The sequence below is a fragment of the Asparagus officinalis genome, chromosome 4 (assembly GCF_001876935.1).
Source record: "Asparagus officinalis chromosome 4, Aspof.V1, whole genome shotgun sequence".
Taxonomy (NCBI): Eukaryota; Viridiplantae; Streptophyta; class Magnoliopsida; order Asparagales; family Asparagaceae; genus Asparagus; species Asparagus officinalis.
Window position 1 is genome coordinate 32,566,030 of NC_033797.1, and position 21,053 is coordinate 32,587,082.

Below are 21,053 nucleotides of genomic sequence, written 5' to 3' on the forward strand. Positions count from 1 at the left end.
TCTTAGGGCCCGTTTGGATGGGGTATTTTACCCCAAAAATTAGGAGGAAAGCTGCCAAAATCGTCTTTTTGGCAGCTTTTCCTCAAAATCGCCTCTTATTTTGGGGGAAAGCTGCCAAAAAGCTGTCATTTTGACAGCTTTCCTTCCAATTTTCGGGACAAAATACCATATCCAAAAGGGTCCTTATAGAGGTGATTTTGGGGAAAAGCTGTTAAAAAGCTGACAAATTGATAGCTGACCCCCTCATTTCCTCTTCAAAATACCTGATCCAAACCGCCCCTAACCCTGAACTTCGGGTGTCCAAAAAGTAACTGTATAAACGGGTTGAAGAAAGGACCAGTGGTCAGAAAACCGCGAGATCCGGCCTCCTTACCCCAGCGTAACTGCCAGCTCATCCCGTTCTGGCTAGCATCGTCCTACTTCCGTCGCAAAAGAAAAGACGCGTGTCGAATTTAGAGCGTCTGATCTCTCCTCGAAGCCTCTGGTGCGTCCACGTGGCAATCGGCTAAAAAGGCCCAAGGTTTCTCCAATCGGACCGCGATGTATTTCAGCGTAACTGCCTTATCGTGAGATTTTGACGAGATATCATGAGAAATTTTGCCCAGAATTTGGCTTCCGGCTCCTGCTTTTACGAGGCTCCTGAGGGCTCTGACATGGACGTGACGAAGCCGTCAACGGAGATACGGTTCAGTTACAGCAATGAACGCTTCCGTTTAGAGTCTTATTACCAAAACACCCTCCATCCACTTGATGTTACTCGCGTTTGGTCATTCGTCGTTTTGCAATGACTTATCCATTTTCAACTTCCTGACGATTTTAACCAAATGCAATCTAGCTCTTATGTGACATGCTTCTCTAATTATCAATGAACTGTTAAAAATGACTTATTTTTTAATTATAAAATAATAAAAGTAGAATATTTAATATTAGATATATTTTATAAATATAGTTATAACTATATTCGTGTTAATACGATAGAAACTGTATGCTTTAGAGTTGTTATAACCATAACGTTATATCTTAATTACAGAAAACATGCCATCTATTTTAAAAACCATACACATTCAATGCCACATTAATTGTATATCCCACGATATTTCTTATTATTTTACCTGCCAAAGAAAATTATCCTATTAAGATTCGAACAAGATATTACAAGATTAAAAGGTCTAGTTCAGGCACTCTTGTAGAATTCAGCTTAGCACGCAGAGACTCAATCAAGACTTTTGCAATATTAAGATGAGATGTATTCCTTAATAATGCAATTAGAAAGTCATTAAAACCATCCTTTCGTCCTACAAGATATTACAAATGTAGTTTACTTCTCACCGCGAAGGGTAAAATTGTAATTTGGAGAATAACGTTACAAGAGAAGCGGGGCGAGAATAGCGGCTCCGTTTCCAAGGCGTTTGGTCGAACCACCAACAACTACCACTTGCTCTCTCTCTCTCTCTCTCTCTCTCTCTCTCTCCATAATAATTAATTAATACTCTTTTTTTATTAGTCGACTATTAATACCCGCTCTTTTCCCATCTTTCCGTTTTTTCCAAGACTCTCTCTTCTTCCCCCACTCCGTCGCCGGAAAACCGACCCTCCTCACTCTCGCTCGCCGGAAAACCACCCCAACTCCCCCAAAACCGCCGTCCTTCTCCCCCTCGTAAACAATCGCGTCGAATATCGGCAATCCCTCTCGGTTTCTTCCCTCCTACGAAAAGTTTCGGATCTCGCCCGAATTCGTTCTCAGAACCGTAATGTGGCTTCGCTCGTAAAGGGGAGAGGACCCGGTGTCGGATCAGGAATCGGCATGAGATGGTAAGAAGTCGTGATTTCGTTAATTTCCTCTTTTCGCTTATTGATTTGTTATGTATCGGGAGTTTTTGGTGGTTTTTGTTAACTTGAGGTGAGGTTCTTAATGCGAATTGTTGGGAATTTTAGGATTTTTCGGAGATGATATCGTATTGTTTTCTTGTTTCTATTTTTGGATCCTCATACGTTGTTAAATTGGGAAATTTATATATAGATGTAGGTCTGGTCTTAAATTTCTTGGGGATTTTAGGTTCATTTATGAAGGCGATGATTTTTGCTTTTCATTGAACAGTAATGCTAGTATTTTCACCATTTTTGGGGTGATTTAGTAGGAAAAAGAAAAGAGAAGAAAATGGAATTTTTTTTAATGTCAGAATTTGGGTCATTTCTTACTAGTGATGGCAACTCTTTCATCTGTTAAAGCTAATTAATTGATTGCGCACTTAAGGAATTGTAAAATGCAAATTCTTTGTTTAGATGGCCTTTTCTTTTAGTAGAACTTTTGGGTCCTCTTGATCTTTTAGCCGTGATGGCAATTTCAGTAAGATTCATAAAGTAATATTGATAATGCCACTTTTTGATGTAGCTCTACTGTTGCATGCGGAAAATTTATAAGTTACTGTAAGACCAAATAGTCATAATCCAGTAGCTAAATTCTTTTAAAAGCCGTTAAGATAAGCCTTGCATCATACAATGCAGTTGCTGATATGTTTAGGATGCGGCCAAAACCTGTTGTTTCACTTTTGTGACATATATTGTCATTCTTGCTATAATTGACCTTACCCTCTTTAGAGTGGGAATGGCCTTTTTATGTATTGAATTCATCACCAACTTGCTCACCTGCAAAATAATGATGATGCAAATGATCAAACTTCTTCATGGAAATATCCTGTACACATTTGGTGATGTTGTTATTGCCTTGCTCTGCAGTTATATGACATCTAGAATTCAGCACACAAGCGTAAAACTTTTGTTTTCATTCAATATCATCCTCTCTGCACTAGAGTTGTTCTGATAGTTAATTAGTTAATTTCACTTTATTCTACTTTGATCCCTGATTCGTTGCTCTTCCTTGACAGGTCGAAGGAAGGGCTTATATGTCTGGAGAGGTTAAAAGTAGGTTGGAAATTTTGAAGCGAAAAAGACTGGAGCGAATGAAATTTAATGTTGCATGTGAAGCTAAAAATATTACTAATAATATGATAGCTAGAAGTGGAGGAGATGCTTTAAAAGCTGCTTCATGTGGCGCAAATACTTCAGATGCATTTTCTCATATTAATGGATCTGGGAAAAAAGCATTTTCAAAGCATAAGGTGGAAAAATTTGACATGTCTAACTTAGATTGGATTGACAATATTCCAGAGTGCCCTGTATTCTCCCCCACAAAAGAGGAGTTTGAGGAACCATTAGCTTACCTTCAAAAGATTGCTCCTCTAGCTTCAAAATACGGTATACGTTTATTACCATTTTAATAGCAAGTCTTAATATTTCTCATGACTTCTTTTGTTATGCAAATTGTGTCATAATTGATATATAGGGAAAAAAAACCTTCCTGATTTATCTCCTCCTATCTGATTATCAGTTGTGCTCAGCATGCACACTTCATTTTTGCTGAAGAATGTATTGGAAACATTGTGCCATTACATATTTAAACTCTTCTTCAAGTGATCTTTGTTATCTTTCTCTGTGCATTGACCATGACTATAAATTATCATTGTTTAAAAATGTAGAAGCGCAGCGCGAACTGTTAGATCGTTTAATGAAGCAAATCGTAATTCTAAGCGTGAGGCTTAAGCCTCATGTGTCTAAGTATTTTAATTTTAAAGTTTATAAAAAGTATAAACATATAATATATAATGGTATAATAATTTACAAATAGATGCATTAATGTCCTAATTAGTAAATAAGAATTAAATGTGTGAAGTATGGATGTAAATCATAATAACTAAGCCGCATGCATTGTGTATACACACACACACACACACTTATATACATATGTGTGTGCGTGTGTATAATGCATGTGGCTTAGGTTATTATGATTTACTATGCGCGCGCTCGTGCACACACACACACACATACACACATACATACGTACATACACATATATATATACATACATACAGCCACATGGTCATATTGAAGACATATATAGGAGCATTTTAATGTTAATCAAAAATTCTTTTATGTCCTCCTATCTTGTCTAAAGCGCGTGCTTTAAGAGAGAAGCGCTTTATAAAGCGTGTAGCGCACACTTCAGTTATGCTTTAAGCAATGAGGCATAACCTTCAAGAGATATAAATAGCTTCTCTCTTGAGTTTTGAAGCAATTACCGTTCAAAAGTTTCGAAAAGGTTTTCAAACATTGTTACAAATTACTTTTAAGATCCTGTCCCTCTGGAACTCTCTGATTAAGGGTTGGTGATCTTTTCTTTATCTTTTTTCTTTAATGGTTTCTAATTATGTTTAAACTAGTCAGAAATTTGCTTTGCAGGATATTTTATGATATCTCTTTTAATCATTTCTATTATGTCTTCCTTCATTGTGAAACTTTTTTTTTCCAGTGATCCTAACTCATCTTGTGTTTTGTATAAAATCCTAGTAACTAATTCAGGCTATCCTTCTTCAGGCATATGCAAGATCATTTCTCCGATAAATGCTTCTGTACCTGCTGGCACAGTATTGATGAAGGAGAAAGCTGGTTTTAAGTTTACTACTCGAGTTCAACCTCTCCGCCTTGCTGAGTGGGCTATAGATGATAAGATCACATTTTTCATGAGTGGAAGGTAAGATATCTCTTAAGAGTTAAATTTTTGGGTTCTTGTCATACCTTCTTTCCTTAATTACATTTACATGGATTTTTAGAAAGTACACATTTCGTGATTTCGAGAAGATGGCAAATAAAGTATTTTCACGAAGGTACTCTTGTGCTGGATGTCTACCAGCTAAGTATGTAGAGGAGCAGTTCTGGCAGGAAATAGCTTTTGGGAAGACAGAATCAGTCGAGTATGCATGTGATATTGATGGTAGTGCTTTTTCAACATCTCCGACAGATCAACTTGGGAAAAGTAACTGGAACTTGAAGGTGGCGATTCATTTAACCTCTAATCATTTTTCAAGTATTGTTGATTTTTCTGTGTATATATTGTAAAATCTCTTCTTTTGACTTTTTTCTCATGTTTTATTCAATGAACCTTTTATGTTGCAAGAGTTTGATGTTTAAGTTTAATGTTACTTTGTGTACAGAGAATTTCTCAGCTACCAAAATCAATATTGCGGCTCTTGAGGAATGGAATACCAGTAAGTATGTTATAAATATATCCTCCAGATTCAATTCTTGCATATAATTGGTTCTTTGAACAATTTATTTTGTTCACATGCAGGGAGTAACAGATCCCATGCTTTATATCGGAATGCTGTTTAGTATGTTTGCCTGGCATGTTGAAGATCATTACTTGTACAGGTTTGTGAAGGACTTTTGAAGTTTGATCGTCCTTCATGATTTCCTTCTGTAGTGACCATGAACATATTCTAAGCGTAAACTTCTGGTTATTTCCTTCCAGCATTAATTATCATCACTGTGGAGCATTCAAAACATGGTATGGAATTCCAGGCCATGCAGCTCCTGAATTTGAAAAGGTGGTAAGCGAGCATGTATACAATTGTGAAATTTTGTCATCTGATGGAATTGATGCAGCATTTGATGTACTTCTGGGAAAAACAACCATGTTTCCCCCAAACATTTTGTTAAAACATAATGTTCCTGTCTACAAAGCTGTACAAAAACCTGGGGAATATATTATCACCTTTCCTCGAGCTTATCATGCAGGCTTCAGCCACGGTGCGATGGTTATAAATTTGTTATCCCTTTGTCATGCACACAGTGGCTAGTACCTTCTATAGTTATTTTATAACTTAAGCTTTTTCTGATGAAATTCAGGATTCAATTGTGGTGAAGCTGTGAATTTTGCTATTGGTGATTGGTTTGGGATGGGGGCTGTAGCAAGCTGGCGCTATGCACTTCTTAATAGGGCTCCTTTGCTACCTCTCGAGGAACTTCTCTGTAAAGAAGCGATGCTTCTCTACAATAGATTGTTAAACCCCAATTTCAAAGGTTATTCATTATCAACTGAAGATTTAACTTCCCAGCACTGTATAAAGGTTTCTTTTGTCCATTTAATGCGGTTCCAGCACCGTGCTCGCTGGTGGCTTAAGCAATTGAGAGTGCAGGCATGCTATTCTGATATTCCCGTGCCAGTATCCTGCAGTAGTTGCCAACGTGACTGTTATGTAGCTTATGTTCAGTGTAACTGCAGTCGAAATCCTACATGTCTTCGGCATGGTATAAAATTGCACATAGTTACTTGTATCTTTTTCTTTTTCATGAGTTACATACTTTCTCATTCTATATTGCAGAGCGAGAGCTTAGAAGCTGCCCTTGTGGCTTTGATCGTGTAATTATCTTAAGAAAGAACCTGCCAGAATTGGAGGATGCAGCACAAAAGTTTGAGCTGGAAGATGGAGTATCAAGAGAGGTTCAGGAACAATTGTTTGTAGCTGATGAAACTCTGCAGTCTTCTTTATTCACATGCACCGAAGATGATGGGTACATACCATATTGCCAGATAAAATTTGAAGCAGGTGCAGAATTTTCGGAACAAGTCAAGCGGAATTCACAACATTTGAATTTGAACTACACCACTCATAGTCATATATCCGCTACACAGGAGAATATCTCTTCTGAAGAATCTACTCTGTCTTCTCTAGGAGCAGACGAAAGGCTGCAAAATGTATGCTTTCAGTTTGTGTCTTTTTTTTATTTGTCATTTTGATGTGAAAAGGCATTTATTTATACCTACGTTACATGGGTACTTCTATTTGGAAGTTGTATCCATACCCTACACGTACCCGTACCCGTACCCCTACCCAAACTTCTTGGACACTTCTTGAATATATGCATACATTTGTTCAAGCGTATAGACAATTAAATACTACATGTTTAAATTTAAAACACTCATATACTTCTCGGATGTATATTCTACACTTTACATCTATTTCTATTATATTGATCTCTTATAAATAAAAAAGTGATCTTAATATTATGTAAATTATTAATTTTAATATATATAAATATACATAAAATATATATTTATAGCCATGTTGCGGTACCCTACCTTTTACAAATTTTCTGTGTCCCGTATCTGTACCCATGCAACTTAGATTTATACTAAAGTTCGATGCATGATTTGAATGAGTGCAGGGCCTTGCAAACTCAGCAAAATCCACACAAACAAATTGCTCACAAAGGGTGTCAGTTCGTTCTTCTTGCTCCAGAGAGTTACGTCCAACTGCATATAGACCTGCCAACTCAACTGTTTCTCCTGGCATTTCAAATGACAGTGATGATTCTGATTCTGAAATATTCAGGGTCAAGCGCAGCAGATCTTCCATATGTGTGGAGACAAGAAAAGAGAGCGAGTCAACGAGCTCAAAATATCCTGCACACCAGGTATATTAAGTCATTAATCTGCTTTGTTAATTCCCGATCTTGTCCATTAATGTGCATGAATTTTGCATGTTATTTAAAATATACTCTTCAATACCTATATATGTTTTTAACATCGCATGAACTGAGGGAGGTGTTACAGCTAATGCTTTTTGCATTTTCTTCACATTATGTAAAGGTACATATATACGCTATGCTCTATTAGTTACCTAATTATATGTGTTAGTTGACACCAACAGATCTCACATTAATATTTCTTATGTTGTGCTGAAAAGAATCTATTGCAGCAAAAGAACAATCTCCCGTACTAAAGAGTGAGGATGAGAAAGGTACAGGAAACCAGAACAATAAGGCAAAATCCACCTAGAAAGTGTGTTAAGATTGATAGGGTTTACTAACTTGGCGGCTGTTCCATTGTTCTGACTTGCTTCTCTGTAATAAAAGGTTACATATGTATATTGCCTTTGGTTGCTCTGCAGTATGATTGCCTCTTAATGAGGCACTTGTGGTGACTAACATTTGATTAATCTGTTTTCTAAGTTAGTTCTGACAGGATATGTTACTCTTAGTACTAAAAGTTGATGCTCACAAGTATCTGTTGAAATATGGACACTCAAACAACCCTTTTATTATGCTGTTGATATATATATATATATATATATATATATATTATATATATATATATATATATATAATATATATATATATATATATATATATATATATATAGAGAGAGAGAGAGAGAGAGAGAGAGAGAGAGAGAGAGAGAGAGAGAGAGAGAGAGAGAGAAAATGGGTATGCTTGGTACAAGCAGCAAATTTTGTGCTTGGTAGTGATGTGTCACATCCTCATCCACCCACTACCCATGTGAATGTGGTCGCCATATTTGAATGAGTGGAGGGGATGCGACAATCACTACACAAGCACATCACTTTTGTGCTGGTACGCAAGCATACCCATATTGCTCATATATATACTATATATATATATAAATATATATATATATATATATATAATATATATATATATATATGGCGCCGATAACAACAGCATATTGGTATCAAGTTTTAGTACTCAAACAACCCTTTTACTTAAAAATATGCTCAAAAGTATCTGTTGACAAGATATATGCTGTTAAAATTAATTTCCTATCATATTTTTGAGTTTCTTTTATTATGCTGATTATTATAAATCGTAAACTACTCTTTTTAAAACTAGACACTCAAACAACCCTTTTAAATCATAGTTTTTAACTTATATAGGCTAAAATAGCCGGACCCATGTCTAACGAGTTTCAGATAATGGACATGAAAGTGTAGGATATACGTCCAAGAAGTGTATGTATGAAAAGTATTTTAAATTAAAACATATATCGTATATAAATCCATACATCCAGGGAGTGTCCATGAAGTTTGGATACGGATAAGTGTCAGTTAGGTGTCGGGTACGAGTACAGGTTCATGATAGAAGTACCCGGGTAACATGGATGAGGTGTGTTCTCCTTTTCTGATCTTGATTATTTTTAATTTTAATATTATCATTATTTATTGTCTACATTATTCTTAATTATTCTCTGGTGACTATGGAGATGATTATGATGATGGGGGTGGCGGGGATGATGGCGACGACGGCGACGACTTAATAACGATGACTAGGCAAGCAAACTTGCAATTCTTTGGTTCTCATTTGGATTTCCGACTCTTAAGCAGTTACTTTGTGAATTTCTAGGTTTTTTTGATCACATAAGGGAAGGTGGATAAGAAAGTGTCCTTTTTTTATTAAGAGACCCGACCATGAAAAGAAACGTTATCAGTTTATCATACATGTGACGTATGACTTCAAGAATAAGTGACGAAATGAAAAATTAGAATATTTAATCTCACATGAAATAATATGCTCATAAATACTTCAAAATGAATGCAGTGATGATTCGGCTTTGGTGATTCAAGTGAAATGCAAGTGTTATAATAGGTTTATGGACAAATTTTGAATATCAAAATAACTTTGGTGATTGTAAGGAAAGAAGTTTATGGATTTTGTCATCAGATTTGAAACTTGTATATTTTGAAAATTTGAAGTTTATGTATTCATCAGATTTGTGCAGAATTTGGATGTTTACTATCCAGTTAACGATTTGAAATGTTCATAAATTCAGTTAACTGATTTGAAAACTGAAGGGCTTTGTTACATGCGTTTTGAATTATGTGCAGCATCCTCGTGTTAAGAAATCAAAATCAGTCTCCATGTAGCACAACGTCACATGAATGATGATGTTAAAAATAAGGGAACGAGTACGTGTTATTTGGATAAAGTAGTGGAGATATATTGTGTTGATTGATGGTTGGACTTCAAGAGTTCAGGATGGGGGACAAAAAAGATGCTGCAAAATCGATGGTTTGGATTTTGTACAGGGGTTGGGATGAAGGATAGATCTCTAATGTTAGAATTTAAGAAAAATTTATGATTCATTTTTAACATTTTTAGCGGGCCCCAAAAAATTGGGATAAAGGTTTGTTGTTGCAATTTAGGTTTCTATTTTGGTATTCCATTTTCATTAGTATTTTTTTCTTGTTTAAGTTTAAGCCCCCCCCCCCCCCCCCCTCATTTTTTTCTCTTTTCTAAAATAAAATAAAATACTTCCCTCAAATATTGTTTTCAATAAATGTTACACGAACTTTGCAGACAAGGTCATGATTACCTAAAATAACTCTTAAATAATGATCTTTATTACTACATACTGCTAAGATTATCAACATGACAAAACCATAAATGTTTGGATTTTTGGAACTTGAGACAGAGTACTTGTGTATTTTTGCATTTGCTTTAGGTATATTATTCATTTTATGCATATTATTATTAAGTAAAATAAAACAAGAAAGTCTATAATTATTTAGTCTAGTCTTAACATACTTCTGTGTATGCATTTTATTTAATGTGTCACAGTGTCAGTACATATCTAGGAAGGACTTATCATTTTGAAGCCTATCTCGGTTTCATTTTGAATTTAGGTACAAGGTAACCCTGGGGTGTTGTTACATCTGGAAATTGATCATCCATTCTGAAAGCCTACCAATGCGAGGTTGTGTATGTCTATTCTAACTGGGACCTATCTGTTAAACATTGCCTTCACATTTTCAGGGCTCAATTTTTTGTACAAGTTGAAATTTCTATTCAGTCATGTTTCTGAATTGTCTCACTATTTTCTCGTTAAATGGTAAGCTGTGATCCGGGCATCTTCCAGGTTACCTACCATTGTACACTGAGTAAAGTACAAACCATTTTATTTACTGTAGAATCGATGAGGTCGTTATCACAACATGAATGACCATTTTTTTTCAATGAAGAAATAAATGTTTACACGATTAGGATTTATTTTAATCAGGGACCTGTTTCCTCTATTGAGGAATTTGTGCTAAACATGGCTTTTTTTTGTCAGGATCAAAGATTTCTTGGTACGACTCTAGTTTATTTGTTAATTGATGCTATCACTGCATCACTATTATTTTCATTACACAAAGTCCTTGCCACTATACTGTTATTGTCTTGGCTTTTTATTTATGGTGAAAAATCCACATGATGCAGCAAATAACTACCTGGTTGGATAGAAATTAGAAAGTAGTAAATAAGGTGTAACTTTACCCTTTGCATAATGGGTGTAACCTATATACATGCTGATAACTTGCCTTAACCTATAATCCTCTTCTTCCCAACTCCAAAGTATGTGTAGCTTCCAACAGTAAAATTCATCTTCACGAAGAGGGACTTTGAAGTAACCATCCTCAAAATGGGTGTAACCTATATACATGCTGATAACTTGCCTTAACCTATAATCCTCTTCTTTACATATTCACGAAGAGAAACATGTTTGAAGTATGCTCTCAACCAAAACAAGAGGAGATTGTGTTCTTGTGTTGATCGGTAATTACCAATGTGGGATAGATACATGCAAGAGACACAGTCTAAAAATCATGAGCACATATTCATGTATAGTTACATGTATGTGTAAGTATAATATACTCAATTTTATATATGGTAAGGTTACAATAAATTGTTCAAGAGAACTTAGAAATTTCTACAATACGGGTGCAGGACATAAGTGATAAGTTTCAGAAATACTGTTTGTGCATTGTAGCATGTAACTATTAAAAGATAGAAAAATTGGTTTAAATTAACTCGTAAACATAATTCTTATTGTATAAAAGTAACTAATGTCTTTTATTCTGCAGTTACTTTTTAAGTTTTGTATGTTTCAAATTAATGTAGGCAATTTTCCATAATTTCTTATGCATAAATGGTTGTTTTAAACTGCTATAATTAGCCTTTCTAATGTTTTTTTATTTTTCAGTAATAAAGATAATATCATCTGAGTTTTTAATGTATTTAAATAGTTATTAGGAAGTGTTGGAAAGGTGCCTTAAAAGTATTATTATGTTGCTCCATGGGTAGTGTTAAAGCGATGTTTTTGACATGAGTGGCCTGTACATATATAGATTGTTGAGTAGCTATGATTATCCACCTTATCACTCTAAATAAAAATTAAAAAAAAAGTGTAACCTGCAGCAAAGATTTTGATGCGTGTCAGTAATGGGAATCTTGGGTATTGCAGACACAGATGCGTTAATGTGTATAGTGTAATCAATATTTCAACTCTTATGGCTGGTTACACAATGAATCTAGCACCTTTCAAATTTTCATATTCACAATAATCATGAAATTTTAGACATGAAATCTTTCTTATTAGGTCAAATAGATATGTTGTTAATGATATTTAGCAAACGTTCACAGATGGTATTCTTAGACAGTTCTAGAAGATACCTGTGCCAATATGAAATTATAATGTCAAAGTTTCATGATCATAATTTATTACTGAGAAGAAAAAGGAAATCTGCTTCTGTTGGAATAGATGGAATTTGTTGAAAATTTATTATTTGTTTTCTTGTTAAATATGTAAAGAAAATGAAAGCCTCCATAATAACCAACAATTCATGAAGCCTTATTGCGACCCACATCCTCAAGGAAAATTAATTCAAGGGGTTCAATTGTGATTACTAGCAAATCCAATGTTAGTCAACAATTGAGGCTGGCACTTTCGGTGGTCTCCGTTGTTGACATCAAGAGAGATCGGAGAGGTTGTCTCTTTCGTTGAGGCTAGCCAAAATTGTTGACAAGTGCCAGAGCACTCTTGTTGAGATTGGGGAGCTAGAGCCGCAATTACGGCTGATGAGGGAGACGGGGAGCCTGTCGTTGTTGACAAATTGAAGGGATTGAAGCCTATAAAAGCCCCCCTCTCTTCCTCGGTTGAATGCACTCAAAAACTCTAAGAAATCCAGCAGAGAGTGATTGAGAGAAAAAGAGAGAGAAAGCCACACAACGAAATCTGTGAGCTCTCAATATTTTGTATGAGTGTTGTATGTTGAGATTGAATATAGTGATACACCCTCTTGCCGTGGACGTAGATCAATTTGATCGAACCACGTAAATATTGTGTTTGTGAGTGTCTCTCTATTCTCTGGTTTAGTGGGTAATTTCCCCAACAAACTGGTATCAGAGCTTCTCGGTTCTAGGACAGCTTTTAATCCTCTACAATGGCTTCCGTAAAGTTCTCGGTGTCGATCTTTGATGGCCAGAACAATTTTGGCCTATGGAGGATAAATATGAAGGCTTTGTTGCGACGTGAAGGCACGTTTAAAGCTATCAACGGGAAATACCCAGAAGATATGACTAGTGCCGAGATCGAAGAGATGGACGAAAAGGCTCACAGCGCCTTGCAATTCACTATCCGACAATGTGCTTCGTGAAGTTGCCGATGAGGAAACGGCGACGGGCTGTGGTCAAAGCTCGAAAGTCTCTACTTGAAGAAATCTCTTACTACGAGATTATACCTGAAGTAGCGGCTATACACATTGAAGATGAAAGAAGATACACCCATTCAAGAACACCTTGATGAATTTAATAAAATTGTCATGGATATGAAAAACCTGGATCTAAAGCTTGATGATGAAGACCAGGCTCTCATTGTGTTATGTTCCTTGCCTGACTCTTATGAAAACTTTGTTAACTCTATGCTGTATGGAAGAGAATCCATAAGTCTTAAGGATGTGAAGGCCTCTTTGAATTCTGCTGAGTTAAGAACAAAGTTGAATGGGAGAGGTACCGATAGGCAGGCTGACGGTCTGCTAGCCAGATGTAGAATGAAGACTAGAGAGGGTGATAAAGGGCAATCCAGAAATCGTTCGAAGTCCAGATTAGCCCAAAACAAGAAACATGTGGAGTGTTTCTATTGTCACAAGAAAGGGCATTACAAGTCAGAATGTTATGCTCTAAAGAAGAAAGACAACCAGCGTGGTGAAACCTCAGATTCAGCTAATACGACAAAGGCTGATACTGTCGTTGTTGCTGAGACGGTTCTTACAGTATGTCCCTTGGATGACCGTTTCGATAGAGAATGGATCTTGGATACATGTGCGTCTTTTCATATGTGTCCAAATAAAAATTGGTTCACTACTTACAGATCTATAAGTGGTGGATCAATTTTGATGGGCAACAATGCAGTTTGTAAGACAGTTGGCATTGGTACAATTCGCATTCGGTGTCATGATGGGATAGTGAGAACTTTATCAGATGTAAGGCACATCCCGGACTTAAAGAAAAATTTGATTTCTTTGATTTCTTTGGATTCTATTGGGTGTTCTTACACTGACGAAGGTGGAGCTCTTAGAGTTACTAAGGGTTCATTGGTTGTGATGAAAGGTAGTAAGGTGAACAGTTTTTATGTTCTCCAAGGCAATACGGTGACAGGCTCTGCAGGTGTGTCTTCTGATGCTGATAGAGACACTACTCAGTTGTGGCACATGCGCTTAGGTCACATGAGTGAGAAGGGAATGACTATTTTGAGTAAACGTGGCTTACTCTGTGGTGATCATACATCATCACTGGATTTCTGTGAGTATTGTGTGTTTGGAAAGCAAACTCGGGTCAGCTTCTCGACTGGCTCACATACGACGAAGGACACTCTCGACTACATCCATTCAGATTTATGGGGACCTGCTCAGGTTCCATCCAAAGGTGGTGCTCTTTATTTTCTAACGTTTATTGATGATTTTTTCAGGAAAGTTTGGGTTTACTTTCTTAGGCGCAAAAATGAGGTGTTCGAAATTTTCAAAAAGCGGAAAGTACTTGTTGAGAATCAAACTGGAAAGAAGATTAAACGTCTCCGAACAGATAATGGCTTAGAGTTCTGCAGTGGTGAGTTCAATCAGTTATGCTCAAATTCTGGGATCGTACGACATCACACGGTCAGGCACACTCCTCAGCAAAACGGGGTGGCAGAACGCATGAATAGAACGTTGATGGAGAGAGCTAGGTGTATGCTCTCAAACTCTGGCTTGAATAAAGGCTTCTGGGCTGAAGCTGTTAACACAACTTGTTACTTGGTGAATCAGTCTCCTTCTACAGCCATTGAACACAAGGCTCCAAATGAGGTATGATCAGGTAAACCAACTGACTATTCAAATTTAAAGGTATTTGGATGTCCTGCTTACTATCATGTTAGAGAGGGTAAGCTTGAGCCTAGAGCTAAGAAATGCATATTTATTGGGTATGCTGATGGCATTAAAGGCTATCGTTTGTGGAGTCTTGAACCTGATTCTCCTAAATTTATTATTAGTAGAGATGTTACTTTTAATCAAAGATATATGCTTGATCGTGGGAAGGTTTCTATTGAGTCTACAGAAAATATAGAGAAGACCATGGATAAGGTGGAGCTTCAGGTGGAGCTCGAGGGAGAGATGTCTTAAAAGTCGTATATAAAATTTGCTCCTACAGCTGTAGAAGAACAACATGATTCAGGCTCAGATGCTGATGATGCTGAGACTGAAGAACCTTATTCCATAGCCACTGGCAGAGAGAGGAGACGGATCAAACCTCCTCAAAGATATGCACATGCTGAATTAGTGGCGTATGCTCTCACGACAGCTGAAGAGATGAGTATTCAAGAGCCATCAAACTTTACTGAAGCTGTCTCATGCGGAGAATCTGGACGTTGGGCCACAGCTATGACAGAAGAACTCGAGTCACTCTACAAGAATCAGACTTGGGATTTAGTGCAATTACCTAAGGGTAAAAGGGCAATTGGATGCAAGTGGATTTTCAAGAAGAAAGAAGGGATCCCAGGGGTTGAAGATGCTAGATTCAAAGCACGGTTGATGGCTAAGGGTTATAGACAAAAGGAGGGAATTGACTATGATGAAGTGTTCTCTCCGGTTGTGAAGCATACCTCCATCCGTGTATTGCTTGCCATGGTTGCTCTATTTGATCTGGAGCTTGAGCAGCTTGATGTGAAGACTGCATTTTTGCATGGCGAACTTGAGGAGACTATCTATATGTCTCAGCCAGAGGGATACTTCATAGAAGGTAAAGAAGATCAAGTTTGCAGATTGAAGAAATCTTTGTACGACCTGAAGCAATCTCCCAGACAGTGGTACAAGAGGTTTGATAATTTTATGCTTAGTCATGGGTACTCAAGAAGTACTTATGATAGTTGTGTGTACTACATGCATCTAGGAGATGATTCTTTTATTTATTTTCTATTATATGTCGATGACATGCTTATTGCTGCTAAGAACATGTCACAGATTCTTATTTTGAATAAACAACTCAATGATGAGTTTGAGATGAAAGATCTTGGTGCAGCAAAGAAGATCTTAGGTATGGAGATCAGGAGGGACAGAAAAACTGGAACATTATATCTCTCACAGAAGAGCTATATTGAAAAGGTACTTGAACGCTTTGGGATGAAGAAGGCCAAGCCTGTTTCGACTCCTTTGGCTCCTCACTTTAGACTCTCGGCTTCAGATTCACCTACAAGTGAGAATGAGAAGGAGATGTCCTGAGTTCCATACTCTAATGCAGTGGGTAGCATTATGTATGCTATGATTTGCACTCGTCCAGACATTGCCCAGGCAGTCAGTGTAGTGAGCAGATACATGGCTCAACCAGGGAAGGCACATTGGGAAGCAGCGAAGTGGATCCTACGGTATCTCAGGGGTACCTCAGATTTAGGTTTAGTTTTTGATAGCAGTACTTTGGGAACCTCAGTTGTAGGTTTTGTGGATTCTGACTATGCAGGTGATCTCGATAAAAGGAGATCTTTGACTGGTTATTTTTTTACTCTTTCTGGCTCAGCTATTAGTTGGAGATCGACTCTACAGTCGACAGTTGCTTTGTCTACTACAGAGGCAGAATATATGGCAGCAGCAGAAGCGGTAAAAGAGGCTATTTGGTTGAGAAATCTCGTGAGTGAGCTTGGACTACAGCAGGAGGCTAGTTCAGCTATATTTTGCGACAATCAGAGCGCAATACATCTAAGCAAAAACTCAGCACATCATGAGAGGACAAAACATATTGATGTCAGATATCATTTCATTCGTGAGGCAACTACTGAAAGAAATATCACGATGAAGAAGATTGGTACTGCAGACAATCCAGCTGACATGTTAACCAAACCCATCCCGACCTTCAAGTTCAAGCACTGCTTGAATTTGGGAGGTATTCGTACTTGTTAAGTGGCCCCTTTTGGGGCATTGTTTGTAAGATGGGTGGAGACTCACTAGTTATTAGTGTCGGCTCAGTTTTGAAAAAACTTCACCGAGGTGGAGATTGTTAGTCAACAATTGAGGCTGGCACTTTCGGTGGCCTCCGTTGTTGACATCAAGAGAGAGGGGAGAGGTTGTCTCTTTCGTTGAGGCTAGCCAAAATTGTTGACAAGTGTCAGAGCACTCTTGTTGACATTGGGGAGCTAGAGCCGCAATTACGGCTGATGAGGGAGACGGGGAGCCTGTCGTTGTTGACAAATTGAAGGGATTGAAGCCTATAAAAGCCCCCCTCTCTTCCTCGGTTGAATGCACTCAAAAACTCTAAGAAATCCAGCAGAGAGTGATTGAGAGAAAAAGAGAGAGAAAGCCACACAACGAAATCTGTGAGCTCTCAATATTTTGTATGAGTGTTGTATGTTGAGATTGAATATAGTGATACACCCTCTTGCCGTGGACGTAGATTAATTTGATCGAACCACGTAAATATTGTGTTTGTGAGTGTCTCTCTATTCTCTGGTTTAGTGGGTAATTTCCCCAACATCCAACAATTTTCACCCAGGGTATGGAGATCAATGACTTTTGGTTCTAACGTGCATAGTGATGCAAAACAGTTGGTTTCCTTTCTGTTTAATTGTAGATCAGTTTCCTCTATTCAATAATGGCATGATTGATTTTGAGTCATGTTTCAAAAATAAGATGTTTTCTTGGAAAATTTCTTTATTGTTATTACTACTACTACTACTACTATGTTGCATTTGTTTGAAGACGACTTTCCACCAAAGATGATCGTTCTAAAACCTCTATGTGATACCTGGCACAGTACGTAGATTCTGCTATGGTTAAATAGAGGAGATTAAAATACAGCACGTGCATTCTTAGTAAGAACTGGATCAAGGGAAAAAAAAGATCCATGGAAGTGACCAAATACTTCAGATGAAGCTTTTCCTGTCTTTGATGGATTTCTGAAATATGCAATTTGGTCACAATAAATTTTCTTTTGTTCTCTGAATATGCATCTAGGAGTAACCCTGAATGAGAATACCATATTATGCTCGAAGAATTAGTTTCCGTGTAACTGTACTCTACTAAGAATTCTCTAATTATGTTGCCCTTAAATATATTCATCTGATTGCCTATGCTATCACATCCCAAACAGACCTAAATTATTAATGATACTACATCTATGCCGATGAAACCATACATGTATCACATAGATGTGTAAACCTGGAGACAGAAAATAACCGTTTTAGCATGGAACAGGGTTTGATAGCCCCTGCCAACCCTCTTGTACCCTGGATAATTCTAGCAAGGATCATAGTCCTCCATCATTAAGGAAGGAATATTAAATATTCCTTTGCTGCCCCATCAAAGCCATTCACTTTTCCCCATGCCCAATATTGGCGGCTATCTTAGCATTTAATTGTCCCACAAAATCTAAAATTTCTTGTCTAGAGATATCTTAATCTTTTGAGGCCTCTTTGTTGTATATCATACACATCCTTAGGTTTATTTGCTGTCTGATATGCTAGCTCTGGAGTTTTTTGGTTGACAACCAGTATATGATGTATGGGAATAAGACCTGACATTTAGTTTGTTATGATATATGGAACTAAGGCCTGGCCTTTAGTTTATTATTATCAGCAACAGGGTTGTGTTTCCTCAACCAGCATCCACACATATGCATGCATGGATACTAAGCACTAGTGGCATTTGAAGATTATATGCTTATCAAGTTTTTACTTTTTTCATTTTATGCATTGAGTTGTATGCTTCAACATAAAGATTTCACACCCCTTTCTTGTCTGTTTTTACTCACACAAGGTAGCACAGACACTTCACCGAAGTCGTGTAATATCAGAGACATTGGATGCACGTCAAAAGAACGTGTCAGAAACATGTGTTGGGCATAACATTTTTTGTTTCCCATTTTCTTAAAATTTGGTGTTATGAGTTGATTCCATGTCTGTTTTCTATCTTCCTCCAAGTGAGATGGATCTCGACCAACCCTTAGTGATGTACCCCTAGTATGATATTCTTTTGAAGCTTATGCTTATGCAGTTTACCCTTTTGCATTTTGTTCATTGAATTGATGCTTTAGCATAAAGATTTTCATAATTCCCTGTATGTTTATGCTCACATTAGGTGGTCCATACACTTCATACCCGAAAGCATGTGTCGTATTAGACACGTGTCAAAAGCACGTGACAGAAACATGTCTTGGACATGAAACTTCAGATCCATGCATGCTTTTTAAAATTCAGTGTGTTGTGTTGTTTTCCATGCTTGCCTGCTCATCTGCTTCATTCTTCCTACAAGTGATATAGGATCTTGACCAATGTTTAAGAATTGTCGACGCTACTTGACTAGTAGAGGTCCCTTGCAGAAACCTGAGCATGCTTTTACTTTGATTGAATCTTCATCTTCGACAGATAAACCTGAAGGCTCAGAGATTATGATTAAAGGTACTCTTGCATGATATAATCTGTTGGATATAAGTTTTTAGCGACTATGAACTAGCTAATATCATAATCTCTGATGGAAACTTGAATATTTTACTCCTCTTAACCAAAAGAGTTCCCTAATATCTAGAACCTTTTCCTTCGGAATCAGCAGTCCATGAAGGAGATATAAGCCTAGGTGTATAATCATCCTGTCTCTTTTGGCAACCCATTCAACTTAACAGTGGAAAACAGTGCACATTTCCAAACTCATGCAACACGAAAAACCTGTAAAGATGGTTATTTTTCACATGGACTGAAGTAAATCCTCTTATATTCATCACTCTCTATGATAAAATACTTGCCCCATATGGACTCGATGAAGGCTATTGATGTATTTCAGTTAGAAGTTTGATGAAGATGCTCACATACTTATGTTATTTGTTACTTCCATCAGAATCTTATCGGACTAAAAACGCACTCTTTGCCAGGTGTTGAAACGGTTGAAGAAGGTCACTCCAGATTTGTATGGATACAAGGACTATTCTTCTTCTGCTCCTAAAAACAGTGATATTGGAGGAATTGCTCCAATATCCTCGAAAAAAATTAAGCAACATCAGCGGGATCCAAAGATTGGCAAGCATGAAGACTACATGCAAGTGAGATTAACAGAATCATACATCAAGGATAGTCGTCCTTCTTTTGCAACAAAGCGTCTCAAGGTTAAAGGCCCCTCCTTTTCTGATGATACTGTAGAGCAAGGCGGTTCTCGCTGTAGACATATTTATTCTCAGAGCAGGATTTGACTTATTGGTTCTAACCACAATTCTTAGCTGATCTCTAACTACAGATAGAAAAGGCATGACAAGGGGCTGCCATTTTAACTGTCAGTGAATATGGGACACATAAATTCTCACATAATTGATTCCTTGTGCAGACCTCAAATAGAGGTGATAGCACGACCCGATTCTATCAGCAAATTTGGTCATTTTATTCTATTTGGGCAGGGAACCTTGCTGTAAAATGTCGTGGATGTTGGTGGTTTGTCCAATTGTATATCACTGACACTAATCAATTCTTTTAGGTGGATTTTCAGGTCAGTCTGCTGCTAGTCTCCCAATTTTTTTCTTCTCTCTTATGTACATGTGGTCTTATACATTATACACGTACGTAGTCTTATACTTTGAACCATTTGTATATACTCTAATATGAATTTTTGTACCTGCGCATCCTGTTGTCCTGTTGTCCTTAAAAATCTGATACTTCTTCAGGCAGTCAGATTAATTAGAAAGCAAATCAGCATTTCTTGCTTTTCCTTACCCAATAGAGCTCTGAATAACCAATCGTTTGAAATACTTGATGTTTCTAAGCATTGTGTAGCAGATTGTCTAGAAGCTAGAACTATACTACCTATCTTCTATTAATTTTTCTCCTGTGCTCTCTTTTATTCATAAATGCCCATAAGAGCCTATCATTGCGTGCCACATAGAAACAGAATTGATTTGTCTAGCGGAACAATGCCTACATAGGAATTTCCTGCCCTCTGTTTCCTTATTCGATTAGTGAAGAGACCGTTTTATTTCCTTATTCGATTAGTGATTCACTTCAGATATGACTACTGGCATACTTGGTACTTCTCATGAGTTGTACTTATTCTTACTTATTATCGAAAGCAAGTCATAGTCATATACTGATATTAAATACTAATTATTGA

The 21,053-nt window shown here is 37.1% G+C and overlaps 1 protein-coding gene across 10 annotated transcripts; it reads left to right on the top strand.

The window, feature by feature from the left end:
• On the top strand, window positions 1,526–20,530 carry LOC109837128 (lysine-specific demethylase JMJ706-like). Of its 10 annotated transcripts, none has more exons than XM_020405229.1 (12): window positions 1,526–1,812; window positions 2,886–3,255; window positions 4,432–4,588; window positions 4,668–4,887; window positions 5,049–5,102; window positions 5,186–5,265; window positions 5,366–5,643; window positions 5,743–6,144; window positions 6,219–6,592; window positions 7,063–7,311; window positions 19,285–19,363; window positions 19,831–20,040. In XM_020405229.1, the coding sequence occupies exons 1-12, from the start codon at window positions 1,810–1,812 to the stop codon at window positions 19,899–19,901; spliced, it is 2,337 nt and encodes a 778-aa protein (XP_020260818.1). In that variant the 5' UTR covers window positions 1,526–1,809; the 3' UTR covers window positions 19,902–20,040. The 10 variants fall into 10 exon arrangements, with proteins under 10 accessions (XP_020260818.1, XP_020260819.1, XP_020260820.1 ...); XM_020405230.1 differs by lacking the exon at window positions 19,285–19,363 and adding an exon at window positions 10,317–10,392 and having other exon boundaries at window positions 19,831–19,909; XM_020405231.1 differs by lacking the exon at window positions 19,285–19,363 and adding an exon at window positions 10,317–10,387 and having other exon boundaries at window positions 19,831–19,873.

Coding starts and splice junctions, on each gene's coding strand:
- LOC109837128 (XM_020405227.1), top strand. Junction 3,256..4,431: donor TCCTCTAGCTTCAAAATACG/GTATACGTTTAT, acceptor ATCCTTCTTCAG/GCATATGCAAGATCATTTCT. Junction 4,589..4,667: donor ACATTTTTCATGAGTGGAAG/GTAAGATATCTC, acceptor ATGGATTTTTAG/AAAGTACACATTTCGTGATT.